General features: G+C 38.8%; 1 protein-coding gene across 3 annotated transcripts in view; it reads right to left on the minus strand.

Moving 5' to 3' along the window:
* The window catches only part of HECW2 (HECT, C2 and WW domain containing E3 ubiquitin protein ligase 2), a 386,375-nt gene that overhangs the window by 90,974 nt on the left and 271,795 nt on the right, over positions 1–23,606 (minus strand). For all 3 annotated transcript variants that reach the window (XM_015131908.3, XM_015131909.3, XM_077957331.1), the window contains 4 exons: positions 16,595–16,745; positions 15,793–15,896; positions 15,151–15,275; positions 1,484–1,669 (listed from right to left, as the gene is read on the minus strand). In XM_015131908.3, coding sequence (XP_014987394.1) covers positions 1,484–1,669; positions 15,151–15,275; positions 15,793–15,896; positions 16,595–16,745 — 566 coding nt within the window. The remainder of the gene's footprint in view (positions 1–1,483; positions 1,670–15,150; positions 15,276–15,792; positions 15,897–16,594; positions 16,746–23,606) is intronic.

Below are 23,606 nucleotides of genomic sequence, written 5' to 3' on the forward strand. Positions count from 1 at the left end.
CTGAGTTCAGGATAAGTAAGAGGCTATTGTGGTAAAGGTCCCTCTGCTAGAGGGAACTTTGGAGCGGGGATGGCATTTACTGAGTACTTTACGTGCTCCATTTGCCTTGAATATTGATATACTTTACTCCTTACTTCTTTCAGGTATTTGCTCACCTATGGCCTTATCTGTGACACCTTCCCCAACCACCCTCTATGAAATAATATTCTCCATTCCTGTCTTTCACTAGACCTCATTTGTTGCTTTATTTTTAATCATAGCATTAATCAGCTCTTGGTATACAAAGAATAGTATGTTTGTTTATTTGTCTATTGCCTGTCTCTGAGACATGAATGCTGCATTCATGAGAATGGCAGTTCCACAAAGTAGTTGGCTTATCTGTTTTGCTTAGGTACTCAATAAATATTTGTTGAACAAACACTCCAAGGGTTGTTAAATACATTAAATATCATGCCATTTTAATTTTCCCTACCCTTCAAGTCACATATTCCCAGACTTTTTATAGACAGAGAAACTGAAGTTGGTTACTCAATACTTGGAGAGCATAATGTCATGGTTAAGAGCATGGTTCCTGGAACCAGCTTGGCTGGCCTACAGCGCGGCTCAGCCACTGCCTGTCTCTATGATGTCAGGCAAGTCACTGAACCATTCTGGACATGGAGCTGCTTATCTGTAAATGGCAATAATGATAGTACTGCTTTATCAAAGTTGTGGTGAGGGCCTTCTATCTATAAAGAGCTTAAACAGTTCAGGTCTCATAGTAGGTACTACATAAGAGTTACATAAATAAAAATTAAATCTTAGCTGAGGGTCACCTTATAACAAGCACTAACTTTCTCATTCTGATTTCTTACTCATAGAATGACTTCCTGATTGTAACCAGGCTTTCCGGTTCATCCATCTACAGAGGAAGTACAGAGGTAGCTATTCTGGCCTGTGTTGCACAGTTACATATTTCTTGTCATAAATTAATCAATCAGTGAGTTTTGGTTAATGTGCTAACAAAATCACGGTTCTGAACCAGTAAGACTGAGGCCGAAGCCCAGACAGTGTCACAAAGACACACCTCATGCAGTTGCTTGGTTAGTGACCTCCTAGCCACCTTCTCCAAACAATACCACAACTTTTTATTCAAATATCTACAACACAAGCTGAGTCACTAGGGAGAAGGAAGCACTGCCTGAGAACCCTTTTCTCTAATCAGCAGAGCATGGAGAGAGATGACAGGCAGGAGAGTTTCCAGGGAGAAGCAAATGCTTTGCCAGCCTCACAGCCCTCCCTCCGCTCCCTCCACGACTTCGGAATGGCACAGTCACTGTTTGTGGTCACAAACAACCTGCTGTCCAGGTTTCACTTGAACAGAAGGTGGAATGTTTCACCTCACAAAGAGCCTTGGCCCTCACTTGAAGGGTAGAGCCAAGTGCCGAAGCCACAAGCAGTCCACAGGCATTCGGCACTCCCTGAGGCATCTCCCTCGTGTTACCTTGCCCTGGTGATCATGTTTCATTTCCCATCCCCGCGGCAGCTCTAGCTGTTTGTTCGCGAACATGTTGAGGAATCCCACAAGGTCCCGGTTATGCTGGTAGCGTTCAAAGTGGTGGGTGTCCCGCCGGACTTTGGTGATCATGTGCTTCAAACACGTGTTGTTTGTAAACATGCGGTAGGCACTCTAAAGAAAAGAATGGAGAACCCATGTTAACCCATTTGTGACATGCAGAAGCACCAGAAATACTACACATGGGTATGGCTACTCTTCCAATAAGTAATGAAATGCATATATAGGCTTCGACAGAATTCTAGACCCATGTATGGAAACAGCAGACAGAGCAAAATATCTTGAACAAAAGAAAACATAAAGACCACAGAAGGTAAGGCAGTCTCCACAGCTGGTGTCTAGGTCTCTTCTTTTAAATTTTTATTTGTATTTGAAGTTCTGGGGTACATGTACAAGATGCGCAGGTTTGTTAAATAGGTAAATGTGTGCCATGGTGGTTTGCTGTACCTATCAACCCATCACCCAGGTATCAAGCCCAGCATGCATTAGCTATTTTTTCCTAATGCTCTCCCTCCCCCAACCCCACTCCCCAACAGGTCCCAGTGTGTGTGATGTTCCCCTCCCTGTGTCCATGTGTTCTCATTGTTCAGCTCCCACTTATAAGTGAGAACATGCGGTGTTTGGTTTTCTGTTCCTGCGTTAGTTTGCTGAGGATAATGGTTTCCAGTTCTATCCACGTTCCTGCAAAGGACATCATCTCATTCCTTTTCATGGCTGCATAGCATTCCATGGTGCATGTTGTATACATACTACATTTTCTTTATCTAGTCTATCATTGATGGATATTTGGGTTGATTCCATGTCTTTGCTATTGTGAATGATGCTGCAACGAACATATATGTGCAGGTATCTTTGTAATAGAGTGATTTATATTCCTTTGGGTCAATACCCAGTAATGGGATTGCTGGGTCAAATGATATTTCTGGTTCTAAATCTTCAAGGAATTGCCACACTGTCTTCCACAATGGTGGAACTAATTTACTAAAGAACAAGCATGTTGTGGAGTCTCACTACACATGGGCCATTAAATCCTGAAGCTGGTTTTAGGAAAGAAACACACAGTCAAAATTACACGACACTGGAGACGAATATGCCACCTTACAGAGAGCCCTGACATAGCCAGTTTCTCCCCCAGTATTGGACTAGGTTATTGGCTCTTTGAGTGAGTGTCAGATGACACAAGTAGTATATACTTTAGGGCCAAGTTGCATGGAAAAATGCTTGCCATATATTTCTATACTAGAAGGACATGCAATGGAATGAGCTGCTCTCACTGACCATCACACCCAACTGAGATCACAATAGACTGAGGTTTTAGAATCTCACCCTTCATAGAGGCATATAAGCTTGGTGAATGGAATAGCAGGCTGAGGTGCCTAGGCTGTACATCTCATTCTTTTTTCTTTTTCTCTCTTTTTCCCTGTGTATATTTGGTTGGATGTATATAAATGAAATGCAAGTTAAAAAAAACTCCACTACACCACCACACAGAAAAGCGATTGTTTTATCTAAAACCTTACAGTCTTCATTTCTATCTTTAAAGATGATTCCACAAACTGATTATAAGTCATGATTGTCCACATATGAGTCAGTCAATAAATATTTATTGCATAATACCATGCACAAAACAGCAGAAGAGGAATAACTGTACGGCAGCTGTTTCCTTGAATCATCAGAGGGAATATGATATTCATGAAACTGACCAGGCCGTGAATGATCTATCCTGGAACTGTATTCTTCTCAGATTGATTCAAAGGGCTTTGGATTCCTTTTATCTTTAGTGTCTCAGGGACACTAGACTGAGTCTGGAGGTCTTCCAGCTTTATGTGTTCTGTTATCTATTTTAGTCTACATTGTATGGGTTCTGTTATCTATTTTAGTCTAAACTTTATGGGTTCTGTTATCTATTTTAGTCTAAGACAGCCCAAGGCAAACCACAAGGACTCTAAAGTCTCTGGAAATGATTTCATTTTAATAAACATTTATTGTCTTTGCTGTGCCCAGTACTGTGGTCATTATTAGGGATCAAAAGAGGAATGAGTATGAAGACAGTCAACAGTACTCCAGTCTTTCTAGGATCCCTCAAGATGTGTCATGTCCAGGTCAAAGCATTTATTGCTGATGTGAGTCCCTCTAGAGCTTTCTTCCCTTTGACACAGCAACTGGCAATGTTTGAACAGGGATACTCCCCAGTCTGGCTCCCTGGGTCCCTGAGTGACCACAGGGACCCTGATAACCTGACTTGGAATGAGAAGTAATCCTTTGTTAGCTTAAGCCACGGAGATTTGTTGGTCGTTATTGCTGAAGTACAACTTAAACTATTCTGATTGATTCACCATCATTAAATACTTGTTCCCTATCAAAACAAATTAAAGGAAAGACGAAAGGAAGGGAGGAGGAACGGAAAAAGAAAGAAGACCACAATGAACCATCCTTGAACCTTAGTTCCTCAGTACACTTGAATATAAAGTACTTTGGAGTCATATTTCAACCGACAGTCTAAATGAGAGGAGGTTTTGATGGCTGTGAGCAGTTGTGTGGTTCAGAGCAGAGAGTACTGTCAATGTAGGCAGGCCTATGCAGGGGCTCTGGGCTATTAGAGAGCATGAGAGAACAGGAAAGTGATACCATGAAAGCAGAGAAGGAAATAACAGAAGTTGGGCAATGTCAGAAAAAAACCTAACTTCAGCTAAGTAATAGTTTTGCCTCTGTTGGCTGACTGCTTTGAGTTTTAAATACAATCAGCAAGGCAACTGTTTTCTACATTTGGCTCAGTGTTGCTGATATATTTTCACATAAGTCATTGCAAGTTAGAGTCCTGAGACCACACTAGTTTGTGTAGGGATCATAGTGAGCTTTCAGGTCTAACTACCTAAGAGTAAAACAAATATTAAATCTCTTCAGGGACAAATTATTTGGGGGATAATTCTGTCAGATAAATCATTACATTAACCGTTGTTCTAAATAGGTATACCTTTTTGTCGCCTTCACTGCTCCCTCTTCTCACTAAAATAAGTAAATAGGCCACATTCTGATTTCTTATCTAGAGCACCAGAAATGCTCCTCACTTTGTTAGAAAAGAACTTCATTAGGGCAAGAAGTAGTGGCAATTAAGTTAAGAAACCCATCCCAACCTCAGGTTTGAAGTAATTCCCTGGGGCTGAATAGCTCTTTAAGCACAGAAATCTTAATGCTGGTCTTATAATTAATTATGCCCTTTCATCTTCCTCCTCTCCACTCAATGAAACATGTAATATGGTGCCAAACACATCCGATCTTTGCAAAGAGCATCTACCAAAGTAATTCAAAGCAAGAAAGATTTCTCTCAGTAACTAGTAAACAACCTTTAGATCCACAGTCTTTTCAAGTCTGAATAGTAAGTACATGACTGTTAGGGTCTACACAAAACACTTCAGCCAAACAGGAACATACTTCTAGACTGCTATGTTTCTATAAAAAAAAACACAAAACTATGTTTGAATAAGTGCATATATATGTTTATGCAAAAACTGCATGTGTATAGATATGTATATATAGTTTATATGTGTGTGTGTATATATATATAATTTATAGATCTACAGTTTGGGAAGGATATGTATACTCCATATAGAACTACAGTGCAGATTCTAGTCTCAGCTCTGTCACTCAGAGAGACAAAGAAAACTATTTAATCTCTGTCTCAATTTGCTTAACTGTAATATGGGATAATAATAACTCCCTTGCTTTCTCCATAGGCACGTGAGATTCAAATCCAGTTAGACAAAGGATGGTAAAGTAATTTGAAAAGGTCAAAATCACTTTATGAATACAGGCTATAAGTAAATAAAAATATATAGGGGATTATATCTATCATACCTGTGTTACATCATACCTGTGTTATAACAGATAAAGAGAGCGGCAAAATTGTTCACCACTTTTAGTCTTTAAAGATCTTGCGCCAGCTAAGCTTCATTAGTTATGTGCTAAGCCATGTGCTAAGCCCCATGCTAAACCCTGAGGATACAGAGATGAGCAAGGCCTGATCATTCAAAAGGATGAAGAGGGAGAATTATAGGGGGAGGTGGAAGGAAGAGATTTCACTGGAGGCAGAAACAGTTGGAAAAACAAAGGCCACGACAGTGGTGAAAATACTGAAACACGCTGACAGAACGAGCAGAGGTAAGAATGGGAGCAGTCCAAAGACCCAAAACCACTAAACAGATAGAATTAGGTTGACAAGAGTTTAGTCTTCATGGAAGCTGATATTGACAAAGCTGTGGGTTAAGAGAAAAGAGGCATATTTATTCTCCTGGGGTTTAGTGGTTCTAACTAGGTGAGGATCCTTTTCTATGTTTGTTTGTTTGCTTGCTTATCCTATAGAAAAAGATGCAGTAAATGAATCTGATATTTTACCTGAAACAAAAGTAGATTAGAGAAGAACCCATGATACCTATTTCATAACATAGTCTCATGATAATGAACAGAATTCACCTGGGAAGCTGCTGCACGTGGACTCGAGCAGTTAAGAAGAATTGGTAATTGTTAACAGTAGACAAAGCCCCTTTAAATGATCTCTAAAGGAAACAACACTTTGTTTTCCTTTGACATAATTTAAATATTCTTTTTAGTTATTCCTTCTCAATTCCAAAAATCCCTGTTCCAAACTCCCTCCTGGTTGTTTCTCGTCTTCCTAGCAAGAAATAAACACTTGATGGTTGAGTGAATGATCAACTGAATTTCTTGAGTGGAGTTTTGTTAAATAACACTCCTTAGAACTTAAATGTGTTTTTGTTTGGTTACATGTTTGTTTGAGGTTGTAGAAGTAAATGTCATTGCCATTTGGCAGCAGAATAAGAAAATTATATGCAAATACTCAGTTCTTATAAACTGCAATGCAAATAATAATCAATCCCCTCTCCTTTTTTTGCAGGTTTTCCTTAGTGTTATGATGACCAAATGTCCTAGATTACCTGGCCCAGTCATAATTTCACCTAATTCTGTTCTCTTCGATAACATAGTTAAGTACATTACTGATAAATAAAATCTTTCTTTCATATTTCAGAAAGCCTTCATCAAGAATAGGCGTTCTGAATTCAGGTCTGGAAAAGCACATCACCGAATCTACAGCAAACATCTCTCACATTCACAAGGGAGCAGATTTGAGCACTTGTATACATTATTCACTAAAAAAATTTAATATACACAAAATCAAGAAAAGTTTGCATAATAGGTATGCACAGATATGAAAACAGTCCTGTTTTATACAGTCTGTCTTCATAATATTTTTAATTTTACAGGATTTACATTGTTTTCATCTAGCTAGAGTAAAATGGAAGAGAATTTTAACATTAACAAAACTAACTACAAATGATCAATTCCTCTATTTTGCAATAGCAGGAATTCCTGAGTTTTAAGAATATACTTGTGGATTTTGGAACAGTATTTTTCTTCATTAAGTACTAAGAAACTTAAATGATAGAATTAATTTTTAGAGCTCATGAAAAGCCACAGTAGTAATTATTTGGCATGTATGTTGGAAAATTATTCAATTGAATATAATGAAATATATTTATGTATGACATTAATTAGACAAATACAGGCACATGAGCTATAAAAGACATGGCACTAATAACTAAATCTTGAATTTACAAGAGAAATTGTTTGTCAGAACAATTTTGAAAGAAATCTGATCACAACCATTAGAGGGCAGTAGAATAATTCCTAAAGCAACCACAATGCAAAAAAAGAAAGAAAAAAAACCCACAAAATTTTCTTTCTCAAGTTTTACTTTAGTGTTATGACAACCATATATCTATTTAACACTTTTCTTTCCAATGAGGATTACTAGGTATTACAACTACACGTAATCTGTTTTTCATGACTTTCTTTCAACATAAACTGATACCTTCAAGTCATTAAAAAAAAAAAAGGTTAGGAAAATTATTAAATTCATTCCTTTTGCATACTGAACATTTTCAATAATACAAACAGGGAATTCACTGAAAGAGGTGTAGATCATAAACAATTCAAGCAAAGAACCCTAGACAATAAATCTTAAAATACAGAAATCAAATAAAAGTTTATTTTGTAACAGTTTCTGTTAATCTAGGAAAAAAGAAAACATTCCAGCAAGTAATGCCCTTTAGAAAAAATTGTCTGAGTTATCTCCATTAATTCATACCTTGAGACCTCTAGCAAGACAAATCCAGCTACTTCAATAGCTCCCATATATAAGTCAGGAAAATAATACTTCCTAAACCCGCAGAATTTAAGTCTTATAGAAATGTACAAATGCACAGCATGGATCATCTTTTTAGCTAATACGAATGCAGTTCAGTAAGAGGAAGAAAAAAATTAAAACGCTTTAGAAAGAATACTTTGAAAACAAACTAGGCTATCCAGCAAAATAAATTCTAAAATCATGCTCAACTAAAGAAAAAGGAAACATGACAAAAACATGAAAACAAAATAAGTTTAAAAAAAAAAAAAAAGAAAGCCTGTAAGCTGCTTAGTATTTTCATACTGTTAAAACATGTTAGTTGTCAAAAGTCCAAGAGAGTTATAGTTGTGACAAACAAGGTAAGGGCATTTAATGCAAAATCTCTTTATCCTAGGAGTTCCCAGACTACTGGCCACAGAACAATTGTATCAGAATCACTTAAAGGGCCTAAAACAAAACAAAGCAAAATAAAAACAGACTGCTGGGACCCACTCCAGACCTACTGAACCAGAATCTCTAAGGTTTGGGTACCAAGAATATGCATTTTATTTTTTAAACTCACCAAGTTTAAAAACCACGGCCTTGGGCCGGGCACAGCGGCTCACGCCTGTAATCCCAACACTTTGGGAGGCCAAGGTGGGTGAATCACGAGGTCAGGAGATCGAGACCATCCTGGCTAACATGGTGAAATCCCCCGTCTCTACTAAAAATACAAAAAAGTAGCTGGGCGTGGTGACAGGCACCTGTGGTCCCAGCTACCCCGCAAGCCGCGACAGGAGAATGGCGTGAACCCGGGAGACGGAGCTTGCAGTGAGCTGAGATCGCGCCACTGCACTCCAGCCTGGGCGACAGCGAGATTCCATCTCAAAAAAAAAAAAAAAAAAAAATTTCCACAGTCTTATACCACAACTCAATGACTATTAATCCAATATCTACTTGAAACACTGCAGTGATGAGGAACTTGTATGAAAGAAGGCAGCCCAAAGAGAGAAGTTAGAATTCTGTGCTTCATGATGTCATTGGTGGTTTGACGTTGACCACAGTGGGTGTATTAACACTACAGAAATCAGGAAATGCAGTATCAGGGCTTAATTTATTGTTCTGTGGGCTGTCTAGACTACACGTGGGCAACCTACAGGCCCAATGGCTACCTGTCTGTGTTTATAAAAAAAAGTTTCATTGGAACACAGCCAGGGCCATTTGCTTACATGTTGTCTTTGGGCCAAAAGCCTAAAATATTTACTCTCTGGTCCTTTATAGGAAAAGTTTACTGCCTTTTTTTCTACTTAAGGTCCAGACTTAAGAAATTAATGGAGAAAATTAAAATGCAGATGAAACTTCAAATTGTGCTGTTACATTGCAAATAGCACAAACACACATAAAATGAAGAAATGTTAAGTCTAGTATGCAAAAACTATTGACAAAGGAATATGAAACTCCAACATGTCTCCCTTGTTACACTGTTGTCTTTGCTTGTTAATGCAAATGAAAATAGTCTTGTTGGAACTATACTTGTTCTTCAATTACCACTGTAGGCACCGAAATCAACAAACCATTCAGTGTCCCTTTTACTATTGTTTGTAAATTATAGATATCTATATCTATACATACATAGATATCTATATCTATACATACATATATAGATATCTTTCTATATATATATCTCACATGCATATATTTAAACATATACATACATGTGTGTATAAACACAACCTACATACACACAAATACACACACACTTTTTTTCTCCAGAAAACTCATGAACACTGCCATGCAATCAGTTGCTCTTTTTTTCTTCAACTTTTAAGTTCAGGGGTATGTGTGCAGGTTGTGCAGGTTTGTTACATAGATAAACGTGTGCCATGGTGGTTTGCTGCACAGATCACCCTATCACCTAGGTATTAGGCCCAGCATCCATTAGCTATTATCCCTGATGCTCACCCTCTTCCTACCCCACCCCTGACAGGCACCACTGTGTGTTGTTCCCCGCCATGTGTCCATGGGTTCTCATCATTCAGCTCCCACTTGTAAGTGAGAACATGTGGTGTTTGGTTTTCTGTTTGTGTTTTAGTTTGCTGAGAATAATAGCTTCCAACTCCATCCATGTCCCTGGAAAGGACATGATCACATTCCTTTTTATGACTGTATAGTATTCTGTGGTGTATATGTACCACATTTTCCTTATCCAGTTTATCATTGACAGGCATTTGGGTTGATTCCAGGTCTTTGATATTGTGAATAGTGCTGCAATGAACATACATGTTCATGTGTCTTTATAATATAATGATTTATGTTCCTTTAGTTACATAACCAGTAATGGGATTGCTGGGTCAAACGGTATTTTTGGTTCTAGATCTTTGGGGAATCGCCACACTGTCTTTCACAATGGTTGAACAAATTTACACTCCCACCGACAGTGTAGAAGCATTTCTTTATCTCTGTAACTTCGCCAGCATCTGTTGTGTTCTTACTTTTTCATAATGGCCATTTTGACTGGCATGAGATGACATCTCATTGTGGTTTTGATTTGCATTTCTGTAATGATCAGTGATGTTGAGCTTTTTTTCATATGTTTGTTGGCCACAAGTATGTCTTCTTTTGAGAAATGTCTATTCATATCCTCTGCCCACTTTTTAATCGGGTTGTTTTTTTCTTGTAAATTTGTTTAAGTTCTTTATAGACTCTGAATATTAGACCTCTGTCACATGGACAGACTATGAAATTTTTCTCCCACTCTGTAGGTTGTCTGTTCACTCTGATGACAGTTTCTTTTGCTGTGCAGAAGCTCTTTAGTTTAATTAGATCCCACTTGTCAATTTTTGCTTTTGTTGCAATTGCTTTTGGCACTTTTGTCATGAAATCTTTGCCTGTGCCTATGTCCTGAATAGTATTGCCTAGATTTTTTTCTAGGGTTTTTATAGCTTTCAGTTTTACATTTAAGTCTTTAATCCATCTTGAGTTAATTTTTGTATATAATGTAAGGAAAGGGTCCAGTTTCAATTTTCTGCATATGGCTAGCCAGTTCTCCCAGCACCATTTATTAAATAAGGAATCAATCCTTTCCCCATTGCCTGTTTTTGTCAGGTTTGTTGAAGATCAAATGGTTATAGGTGTGCAGTCTTATTTCTGACTTTTCTATTCTGTTCCATTGGTCTATGTGTCTGTTTTTGTACCAGTACCATGCTGTTCTGGTTACTAGTATAGTTGTAAGTTACTAGTATAGTTACAAGTTACTAGTATAGGTGTAAGTCAGGAAGTGTGATGCCTCCGGCTTTGTTCTTGTTGTTTAGGATTGTCTTGACTCTTCAGGCTCTTTTTTGGTTCCATATGAATTTTAAAATAGTTTTTTTCTAATTCTGTGAAGAATGTCAACGGTAGTTTAATGGGAACAGCATTGAATCTATAAATTATTTTGGGTATTATGGCCATTTTCACAATATTGATTCTTCCTATCCATGGGGATGGAATGTTTTTACTTTTGTTTGTGTCTTCTCTGACTTCTTTTTGAGCAGTAGTTTGTAGTTCTCCTTGAAGAAGTCCTTCATTTCCCTTGTTAGCTGTATTCCTAGGTATTTTATTCCTTTTGTAGCAATTGTGAATGGGAGTTCATTCATGATTTGGCTCTCTGATTGCCTGTTGTTGGTGTATAGGAATGCTAGCAATTTTGCACATTGATTTCGTATTCTGAGACTGAAGTTGCTTATCAGCTTAAGGATCTTTTGGGCTGAGACTATGGGGTTTTCTAGACTTAGAACCATGTCATCTGCAAACAAAGATAATTTGATTTCCTTTCTTCCTAGTTGAATACCCTTTATTTCTTTCTCTTGCCTGATTGCCGTGGCCAGAACTTCCAATACTATGTTGAATAAGAGTGGTGACAGAGGCCATCCTTGCTTTGTGCTGGCTTTCAAGGGGAATGCTTTCAGCTTTTTTTGCCCATTCAACATGATATTGGCTGTTGGTTTGTCATATATGGCTCTTATTACTTTGAGTTATGTTCCTTCAATACCTAGTTGATTGAGAGTTTTTAACATGAAGTGATGTTGAATTTTATCGAAGGCCTTTTCTGCATCTATTGAAATAATCATGTGGTTTCTGTCTTTAGTTCTGTTTATGTGATGAATCACATTTATTGATTTGCGTATGTTGTAAATGTACTAACCTTGCATCCTGGGGATGAAGTCAATTTGATCTTGGTGGATAACTTTTTTGATGTGCTGCTGGATTCCAGTATTTTATTGAGAATTTTTACATCGATCCTCACCAAGGATATTGGCCTGAAGTTTTCTTTTTCTGTTATATCTCTGCCAGGTTTTGGTATCAAGATGATGCTGCTCGCAGAATGAGTTAGGGAGGAGTCCCTCCTTTTCAATTTTTTGGAGTCATTTCAGTAGAAATGGTACCAGGTCTTTTTTGTATCTCTAGTAGTATTCAGCTATGAATCCATCTAATCCCAGGTTTTTTTTGGTTGATAGACCATTTATAGCTGCCTTAATTTCTGAACTCATTATTGGTCTATTCACAGATTCAATCTCATCCTGGTTCAGTCTTGGGAGGGTGTATATGTCCAGGAACTTATCTATTTCTTCTAGATTTTCTAGTTTATGTACATAGAGGTGTTTATAGTATTCTCTGACATGGTTGTTTGTATTTCTGTGGGGTCAGTGGTAATCTGTCCCTTATCATTTCTGATTGTGTTTATTTGAGTCTTATCTCTTTTCTTCTTTATTAGTCTAGCTACAGTTGCTCCTTCTTGAAGTCTTTTTTTCTCCTATCCCGTGTTCCAATCTATTAGCAAGAATGTCATCTCTGTCTTCAAAATATATCCAATATTCATCCACTTTGTCACCGTCCCTACTGCTAACTGCATTAGCCCAAGCCACTTCCATGCCTTACCATGGGACTTTTTCACTTAGTCTCCCTGATGCCAATCTTGCCCTTGAAAACCCATTCTTTGCATAACAGCTAGAAGGAAATTTTAAAACTCTACATTATCCCCATATAGAAAACTCTTTCAGAATAAAGCTCAAATGCCTTGCCAGATCATGCAAGCCCAACCTTCTGTAGCCCTGCTTGCTTCCCTGACCGTATTACGTACCACCGCAAACTCATTTCTACCCCTGAGTTTCTACACTTCCTTGGCAAGGCAGGTTCTGTTCTCAGACATTTACCTAAGCGGCTTCTGGGCATTTTATGACAGCTTGAATGTGGCTCTACTGGAGAGGCCTTCCTGTCCACCTGATCTAAAATAGTGCCTCCTTGTGAGATTTTGAGATTAAAAAAAATAAAAATAAAATAGTGCCTCCTCCACCTCATCCCCAAGTAACTCTATCCCAGTGTGTGGTTTCAGTTGCCTCACACCACACTGCAGTACCTGCATTACCTTTTTTATTCACTAGTCTGTTATCTAGAACTGTCTTATTTACCACTCATTCCCAGAGTCTAGAATGTACCAAGCAAATTACAGGCATTTAATAAATACTGATTAAATGAAGGCATGAACAAATGAACAAAAAACAAAGGGGAGCTTGTGCCATCTGACTCCAAGTCTGAGGCTCTTCCTATTAAAGCATGATTTTTTTCTGTGTTACAGTGACAGCTTAAATGTTAGCCCATTCTGCCTTGCATGAAAGCCTGTCACCTCCTAGAATCGTCCCATACATGAGTTTAGGTTTGTGTAACCTGGCTTCTGTATCCCTTCCCAGGCTCAAATCTGACTTTCACTAGTGTCCTATGTTCTCAATACACCAGCAACACTGAATTGCTTACAATACTAATAATCCAGTTTTAGAACCTCTGCAGTAATGATCAAGACAGACTTGCAGCTTCATGAATCGATTGTTTTGCAAATGATGCTCCTTCTACCTAGAGTACTCCTGCCCATCTTGTTTCTGGGGCAAGCTCCTAATCAATCTTTAAAACTCATCCCAAATGCAAACCTGTCTATGGCTCCTTCCATGTGCCTTCCCTTTAGAGTTAATCGTCCACTCCAGCAGTGTATCTTCTATAGCCATCCATTATTGCACTTGTAATTCTGGTTATGACATTATAATTACTCTCAAGTCTGGGATGCCAGGGCCCACAGTTGCTGTCATCTCTGTTTCCCTAGGTCTTAGCTCAGTACCTAGTACATAATCATCAACAAACTTGCTAAGCTGAGTGCTCAGTAAATCTAACCCCTCTCGCATAATATACGAGGATAGGTAGCATGTTATTCGTTGCTTACTCTCCTCCCAAGTCTTCTCTGCTCCAAGCTAAATCTGTAAACCAGGAGACAATGATGAGGAAAGCCAGGCAGATGTTTATACTTGTAAAGCAAAGCTGAAGAAGGCAGAAAAATATTAACATAAATAAATATGTATTAATATATACTAATTACCTCACCACCAACTCCTGGTGATAGGATTCTGTTGACTTTTATTTTTCTCTATGATCTACTCTGTTTTTCTGAAAGTGTATGATATGTCTTGTTAAATTCAATATGTTCTCCTTCAATTCCTTTAACAAGTCCCTCATCCAGATTTTCCCAGTATTATTAATTATGTATTATTCATTATTTATGTATTATTATTATTATTAATACTCAAGGTCAACTTCCTCAGTTTCTATTCTACCTATTTATCCACCAAATCTTGCCAACTCCCTGCCTGCGATTCCTCTCATGCTGAATCCTTTTTCTCTATTTTCTTATATCCTAGTCCAGGCTCCTAACAACACATGCCATGATGAATGGATTATATCCAGCTAGACTTCTATGGTCAATGTTCTCCTCATTCTAAATCACTTCATGTGCAGTTAAGATGACCTTCCTTTAATTATTATCTTCAGCAAGCCACTCCCTCAGCCCTCAGAGACTCATGGAATAATCCTTTAAATCCTCCTGTTATGGGTCTGATGTTTGTGTCCCCCAAAGTTCGTAGGTTGAAACCTAATCACCAATATAATAGTATTAGAAGGTGGGGGCAGGAGGTGACCTAACAGGTAATTAGGAATTAATACCCTTATAAAAGAAGGCTGAGAGAGAGCCCTCAGCCCATAGACCATACGAAGATGGAGGGAGAAGATGGCTATCTACACACAAGGAAATGGACTGTCATCAGACACCATACCTGCTAGTGCCTCAATCTTGGCCTTCATAGCTCTAGAACCATGAGAAATAAATTTCTGTTGCTGACAGGTCACCCAGCTTACAGTGCTTTGTTACAGCAGCCCAGTGAACTCAAATGGTTTCTTTGGACTAAACGGGTTAAAGTGTTCAGTGCTCAACATAGAACTCGGAACACACTAAGTGCTCTGGAAACATTTGCCATTATCATTCCTGCTATTACTACAAAAACAAGGATCATTTTCTTTGGCCTGTTGTTTTCCTTCACACTCTTTCAGATTTGCTACTTACAGGGTTAGAATGCAGCACGGTGAAGAACTCTGGGCTGATGAGGAACTTCACGGGGGGAGACTGTAACAGCAACGTGAGCCTGGATCTGGAGGTAGAATGAGGCAGGATGTTCTCCCGTCGGAAATCTAGACAGGGCAGACCACAGAGGCTGTCAAGGAAATCTTTCTATGATGTGAAAACTATCTACTCACTTCAGTCTGTATTTTAAAAGAACCATAGGATACCTACATCATGTGCTATCATTTTAATCTCCCAATGCTTTTTTCTTTGCCGCAAATTCATACCTAAAACATGACTGTTCTTAATTACACTAAAATTCAGTTAAGTAATACTTCTAGTCACTATTAACATTTTAATGCATTCTTATGTGTTTTAAATGATCTGATTCTTTTTCCAATATCCCACAGATCAAGAAATTAAAGTAATTTATATTCTACTTGGGTTTTGTGATTTCTTTCTTAATATTAACTAAAAGTTGAGGATTAGAAGAGGTTTCTGGTGAATTCTGTTTTTTGAGTTGGATTACCATATCTTACTGAAGAGAAAAAGTTCTCCAAAAGAAAAGCCTCATCTGTTGGGAATCCTTATTTGTTTCTTTTTTGACTTTTATGAAATTACAAAAACAAAGCCCAAAGCTCTTACCTGCACTGGCTTGGTGAAAGTCAGCTTCCTCCCCTGCCCCATCGATAGCATTGGTATTTTCCTCAGGCCTCTCATTGGTCATGGTTCTGCGGATACTCTGATATCTAAAATCATGAGCCTAGAGTTACATTCCAGCAGCCTTCAAAAGATGGGACTCAACTGCTCCCCAAGAGTCTAGCATTTTTCACTATCTTCTCGGCTTCAACTATTTCCTCCTCTAACCCCCATTCCCTGGACTTCTTGGCCATCTGCTGTTTAAATTACACTGCATTAAATTTCTTCTGTCCATTATTTGGGGAACATTTTCCTGGCAAATTAATAACACTAAAAAAATTCTGTGGCCCTTAACCAAAGAAAAGTAAATTCCTATATTGTTAAAGGGAAAAAAATCTTTATGTTCCGTAGCAGTTAATTCTTGAAAAAGAATAACTCATCTAAAAAGCTTAGGTTGATAATAATGAGAAGCCACAAATAAAGATTCTAGAGACTAGAAAAGATGTTTGGCTTTAAATAGCAAATACATATGTTCTGCTTTACTAAAAATCAAGGCTTGGGTTGACAAAAGAGGTCATATTTATTTATTTGTTCTCTAGTTTCCAAACAAGGTATATATGTGGGTATTATTATTATTTTTTAATCAAGAGAAGTCCAATTGAAGTCTGGGAATCAAAAGAGGTAACAGCTACACTTTAATGACAGGACACCCAAAGATCAAAGAGACAACCATGTCTTCTACTTTGTGCCAGGTAAAAATTAGCCCAACCACAAAATACAACAGTCACAGCATAATGCTCATCCTCACCGCCGGTTCAGCTGCTCCATTTGCTGTATGGAGTTAGATCTCTGCAGCACCTGCGGGGCTGGGGGAGCTGTCGGTCGCTGCCACGTTGTGGTTCTGTTTACGTGATCCACGTAGAAGATCCTGCCGTGGCTGTCAATGCGTGCCTCCCAGTCTAAATAGCAGTGAGGCACCGAAAGGAATTAGGAGGAGGAGCTGAGACCATTAATGGGGTTCATTAAGTTCGGCATATGTTTTCTTTCTCTGACATGCTATAATCTGAGACTAATAACATACATCTCACCGCACTATCCCATAGTTCTCCCCAGTCCATTCCAGAATCTGTTGTGACTGATTATTAAGCTGGTATTATCCTGTGCGTATAATACCAGTACCTTAAATAATCTTTAAATGTAGAGAATCATTCCAAATTTGCCCACTATGCTCACCCTTCACATATGAGCCCCAGCATTTAAAAAATACATGTAGTTGGTTTCATTTCACTTTAGATATTCACATCAAAATGGGTATTGATGTTTATTTTCACCAAAAAAAAACTGATTTCTCCATGTCTTTTCTAGCTTCAACGAAAACCTCATAGCTGGAAACTTCCACATGCATATTCATGCACAATTGTAGTAAATTTAGTCCTCAGGAAAAAATAACTAAAATAACTATGCTCGCCTAGTGATGAAACAGTATCATTATCTACAAACTTCTATTTGCACTTTTCCAAAGAAGACTACATTTTCAGAGCAAGGACAATTTCTTGCCTTCCAACTTCAAATAAACATAACATTTTAACAGATTAATTTTATTTTTAAGTGTGCTAAATCTTTCTAGAGAAATACACAAGTGAATGTTCAGAAGGCAGACTGGTCTTCAGAGTCAGACACCCCACCTTTGTGACTCTCTAAAAGGCCATTCCACTACTAAAATCCACAGAGCATGAGCTGATCTTTTCAAAAGGCAAAATTTTGAAACCTATTACACGTGGGAAGGGTAATTTACACAGGAAACATGAAAACAGCAGAAATCTATTCCTTAACCAGGAAAGTTCTTTATGCATTTATATTTTTGTGTAAGTTATTTCTTGAAATTAATAAGCATTTTTCTCTGACACATTCAATTATCTCAAAACTGTCCATGTGATCCCATGCTTATCAACAGACACAGTGGGGTTAATCCTGGAGACCAGGAGAAGGGCATATTTTCTCCTGACCACCTACGGCATTTGCTCTGTAAGGGAAGAGGGCAAGTTTACCAACAGCGTCCTTAGGAGGGTTGGAAAGACCTGCATAGTAGAGATCAGCCTGCACCAGACCATCGCCGAAGGCCGTCGCCTCAGCTGGGAGCAGAAAGACATCTTTTGTTGATCTAAGCACATTGTAATGTATGACAAATGGCAAAAGAAAGAGGAATTGGGCTGAACAAAAGCACCACACAGACAGTAAACAACTCAATGCCATTCACGCTCCAAGGTAACACAGACTCTTCCATGAAACGGCCTGCCAAATCTGAATTCTTTGGGCACTACAGACCCATCAATAAGACATTTTCAAAAGACCTCATGCTCAGCCTGTTGATATGCTCACAAATAGCAAGTACATTAAAGCATCTTCAGGAACCATTTTTCAAAACACTTTGATGTATTTCACTGTTTTGCTCTGCTCCTTGCATGCTTTTCCATCTCAAAGATTCTGGGAACCAATTACCCCTATCTCATTCCTTTCTCATTAGAGTCAGGGTAATTCAGGCACATAGACATCAAATCAAATGCACATGAAAAGAAATGACCAATCCTTCTCCAAAGAATGTTTACAGGAGCCCCAATTTAAAAAATGTAGAATAGGTCAATTCAGGATAAAAAAAATAAGAGACCAACTAGACAAACTAAAGGAAACAGAGAGAGGAGATGCTGCCAAACTCCCAAGATTAGATTATTACTAAAATTTGGCTCTCAATTTTCTGGCAGTTATGGCAGAAAAGAAAACACATTGTTGCATACTTTCCGTTTTCTGACAAAAACAGTGAAAAAAAAATTCTCAAAGATGGAATTTTTTCCTGGAACTAACAAAGTAGGAATTTACCAAGTGAGGTATGACTGTGGCTTGCTTGAGGTCTATGTGTAGCAAAATGGCGAGGTGGAAGAGAGAACAGCCAAATAAATGTGTCTTGCACATAGCATGTAATAAATGAAAAAAAAATTTTAAATGACACAAAGCCACAAAAAAGAATGATTCTTGTATTCACCTTCCACAAAGGCCAGTAATCACCTTAATTTATAGTTCAATAAAGACCTTTCAATGTGCAATGGGGAGAACAAGAAAACAAGGACCAAAAATTTGCTTTCTAAGGTCATGGAACACTGAATGCATATTAAAATTATCCCTATCAAATATTGTATCTTCACACTGATGTAATTACTCAAGTCCCCATAAAGACAAATTCTATAGTGCCGATTTCAGGTGAATGCTTGACTCTGAAATCAGGAAGGGCTGTTATGCTATTGGTTTATCCATGAACTACGTATCCACTTCTACCCACACTGTTGATATCATTCTACCCAGGCAAAGGTAGCAGAGGTGCCTGCAGTAAGGTTAGCTCTCTGTTGTACCTATCAAAGTTACTTCGTTGAGTACAACTGCTCCAACATCTTATATGTCTTTATATCGGGCCTGGTTTGTTTTTGGTATAAGAAAGCATATGAAAACTCATTTCATAGCATCAAAGTTTCTTTCAGATAGACAATGCTAAAATGAGATAGGCAGTTAGAAGACTGGGGACTTAACATTTACTTCCTTGTCTTGCTACATTGTCAAATAGGTTATATAATGAGGGTGCAGTGAAAATGAGAGCAATGTTTGCGGGGGTTAGGGTATGTGTGTCTGTCTGTGTCTGTTCTGCACTGAACTGGGAGACAGAAGGCCTGATATCTGGCTGTGGCTTGTCACACTTTCACTACAAGACCTTAAAAAAAGTCACTTCACCTCTATGAATCACAGTTTTGAAAAATTAGAGGACACAATCAACTGCAAAGGTCCCTTCCAGTTCTAGTATTCTATGAATCTATAAAATGACACCCATTTTATTATATTAGGTTCAGCAAGAACTTAGCAACATTTTATGTCTAGGTTAGCCTTAAGGGCCAGGAGCTTTGAGTCCCCGAGGGACAGGGCTCCACTAACATCTGCCAATCCTATTTTAGCCACAACAGCTCCAATGTTATTGTTGTGTATACTGGTGTTCCACATAATATTTCATTTGCATAAATAACTTCATGACAATAATAAGGTTTGAAAACTATTACCTAGAGAAATGTTTCTCAAGGCTGGTGGGGCTCTGACAACATGTGCCAGAATCACTTTGAGGATCAATAAAAATGCAGATTTCTATGATGTGCCCCAGGTCTTCAGAATCGGACTATCCGAAGCTACGGCTCAGTTATCTGCATTTTTAACAACCTTCTCAGCTTATTCCTAGACACACTAAACTTTGAGCAGCACTGACATAAATGAATAGTAACTTAAAACGGTAGCTAATTTGCTGGACAAACCCACAAAGCAAATGCCAGATTTCTCAGAGACCATGAAATGGAGGCTCACTAGAAACTTAACCTCAGTGGCTGGGCATGGTGGCTCACACCTGTAATCCCAGCACTTTGGGAAGTCAAGGCGTGCGGATCACCGAGGGCAGGAGTTTGAGACCAGATTGGCCAACGTGGCGAAACCCTGTCTCTACTAAAAGTACAAAATTCAGCTGGGGGTGGTGGTGCACGCCTATAATCCCAGCTACTCAGGAGGCTGAGACAGGAGAATCACTCGAACCCAGGAGGTAGAGGCTACAGTGAGCTGAGATCATGCCACTGCACTCCAGCCTAGGTAACAGAGTTGGATTCCATCTCAAAAACGAACAAACAAACAACAAACAAACAAACAAAACCTAAACCTCAGCCTAAAATCCAGGAGCAAGTGGACTCTTAGACACCCTAAGACTTAAATATAAATAGGCCCTTTTAAGTGGCTGGACACTAAAGGAAAGTTGGAGAATTAGAAAGTGGATAAAACTACTCCAAGGCTGCTGTCACAGCACTGGTCTCCTCAGCAGGGAACAGAGGCAGGTAGAAGAGGTAAGGTCGTTAGAGTTTTCAGTTTTTAAAATCAACATATGCGGGAAGGGGGTAGGATTGTTCCTATGATCCCTCAGCTCATCTCATCAGCCTTTCCCACTCCCTTCAAACCAGACCTCGGTCTCCACCGCACCACTTGGCTCATAATCACATGAGCTGTGAATACATCTCAGCAGATGCTGATATTGGAAAGTCAACAACTAAACGGCATGAATTACAACATATTAGAGGTGGGGAGGGGGTGGGCTATGGGCAGGGTTTTGAATTGGTTATCACCGGATTTAGTAAAATCAAGCCCCTGAATGTTGTGAAGTAAATGTATAAATCCACTATAAAAAACCGCAATAACCACAGGTATCATCACCAAAATGACGAGATGATTAAGTTCTAATGAACTAAAGGTACTTTCAAGGAAAATTATAAGCTTTGTGATAAATGACAGATGACAGTGTTTAAAAGATTATTTTTTTCTTATTTGAACACTCAAGGAAGTAAAATTCCATTTGTATAAAGTATAAAAGTAGGCTAAACTTATCTGTGACTTTAGGAATCAGAACGGTAGGCCCATTTCCCCATACAGAGTGGCGGACAGTGATTGAAACGGGGTACAAAGGGGACTTCTAGAGTGCTGATGGTGTGGGCTGCCATGTGTGTTTAGTAGAAAGAATTCAGCAGGCCGTATGTGCTCTTTTCTGCTATTTTATTTGAACAAAAAGTTTTTTAAAAAGTCAAGTAGTTGCATATTCGGCACTTTAATCTTCAATTTTTAATAAGGTAGCTTTTTAGATTGAAAGTATCCATTTTTTTTTTCTCAAAACAAAGTTGTAAGCTTAGAGAATAAGAGCCCCTAACCCTAAACATAGTAGAAACTCTAAGTTTAGATTAATTATACTTTTCAGATTCACTGCATGGTCTTAGGCCTTCATTTAAAAAAACACTTTAATAATGAAAGTGTACAACCACACAAAAATGATAAATGTTCCCCTATAGTTGTCCAGAACTACCCATTTGAACCCCTCACGTAAGTAATAGACTAGTCCTAACAATATGCAACATCTTGGATCCTATCAGAGTCCACTAACCCAGACTGTTCATCCTGATTCTAGTCCTATTCCTACAAAATCTACCATTTTGGGGGAAAAACATTTATACAACAATTCCATATTGTCTCCAGTGCAGCAATGGGTTAAGTCACAATTACATTGGAATCAATAAGAGAAAAAGAAAATAGTTTTTCAGAAGGGCTGGGCTGGTGATTCTTTTTTCACTCATCTTAATGCTAAAAAGACCAACATTTGTCATGCCAATAATATTCTACAGGGCTTCAGCCCTGAACTAGCTCTAGCTGCCAGGACCATCAGTAACATCAGAATGAGAAGATACAGCAAATTCTTAAGGCATTCTGTGCATAACTGAGTCCAAGCTACTTCCCTGGGAGGCTCTCAACAGTGTCATGCTGCCTCCAAGGCCTGGAACTTTCTCATTTTTTACGAATCATTAGAATATCTCTTAACCAGAGCTGGAGCTACACAAGCCACAAGGCCACAGTGCACTCTGTGTGGCCTAAGGCAAGAGTAAGATTTTGAGAACCAATTGGTAGATCACCGTCACTGCTGATCAGTCTTAGTACTAAGTCCAAGATCTGTTTCCCTTCTTGAGATGGGAGAAATAAGAATGGAAAAAGAAGAAAGCAAACAAATAAATCCCTGAAAATATGATGAAAAGGAGCTAAAATAACAAGAACAACAATAATAATGATAAAGAAAAAGAAAAAAAGAATCAAGCCCAGGCACAGTGGCTCACACCTATAATCCCAGCACTTTGGTAGGCCAAGGTGGGAGGATTGCTTGAGGCCAGGAGCTCAAGGCCAGCCCTGGCAACATAGTGAGACCCCTCTCTCTACAAAAAATAAAAACATAAAAAAACCAGCCAGGCATGATCATGCTCGCCTATAGTCCCAGCTACGCAGGAGGCCCAGGCAGGAGCTTCACTTGAGCCCATGAGTTTGAGGCCGCAGTGCACCATGATCCTGCCACTGTGCTCTAGCCTGGGTGACAGAGCAAGGAATAAAAAAGAATCAAGAATGGCGGCCACCAAAGCTCAAACTACACTGCTTCAGGAGCTTGTCCCTAGGGTAGAAAGAAAGTGACCTGCACAGAGAGGAAAGGTGCTGCTGGGTCTAATACAGATGCTAAATACAACACATCTATCTGGACCACAACATGTTGGCTCAAACCACTGCAGCCACTTTCCTACTAGGTGAGGGGCCTCCTTGAGGAGGGCCTCTTTGCATAACTCTATCCCAGAGGAAGAGAAAGCTGAGCACTTTTTGAGTCTTCTGGTGGGTCTGACCTCAAAGCACTGCAATATATTGAAGTTTCAGAGAAACCCCCAAACCCTCTGATGTGAGGCATTGGTGGTGCCCAATAAATAACATATCACCATGTAAGCCACCCTCTGCCTCAAACCAGACCTTCAGGATTTACATTCATCTACCCACACAATAGGCCCTTCCCCTCCAATCGCAGATCAGAATACCTGTTAGAGGAGAGGGAATATCTGAGACTCTGTCTCAACTTTTACTTGCATGAAATCTTAAACAAATTACTTAATTGATCTGGGCTTCAGTTTCTGCAACTATAAAATAAAAGAATCAGATTAGCTGACTTCTATGCAACAACCTATAAATTACAGACAAGACCTGTTCACCTACCTCGCAAAATTACTGAAAGAACAAAAAATAAAGGAAAGCATGCAAAAGCGTGCTTTGTAAAGTGTAAATCACCACAAAAATGAACTTATAATAACTGACAGTGTTAAAAATCACAACTGTTAGCCTTAAAATTCAGCCAGGTCATTTAAGAGATGGGCCTGTCTGCACGATCCAGCCGACACCCCTAGCTGAGC

The sequence above is a fragment of the Macaca mulatta genome, chromosome 12 (assembly GCF_049350105.2).
Source record: "Macaca mulatta isolate MMU2019108-1 chromosome 12, T2T-MMU8v2.0, whole genome shotgun sequence".
Classification (NCBI taxonomy): domain Eukaryota; kingdom Metazoa; phylum Chordata; class Mammalia; order Primates; family Cercopithecidae; genus Macaca; species Macaca mulatta.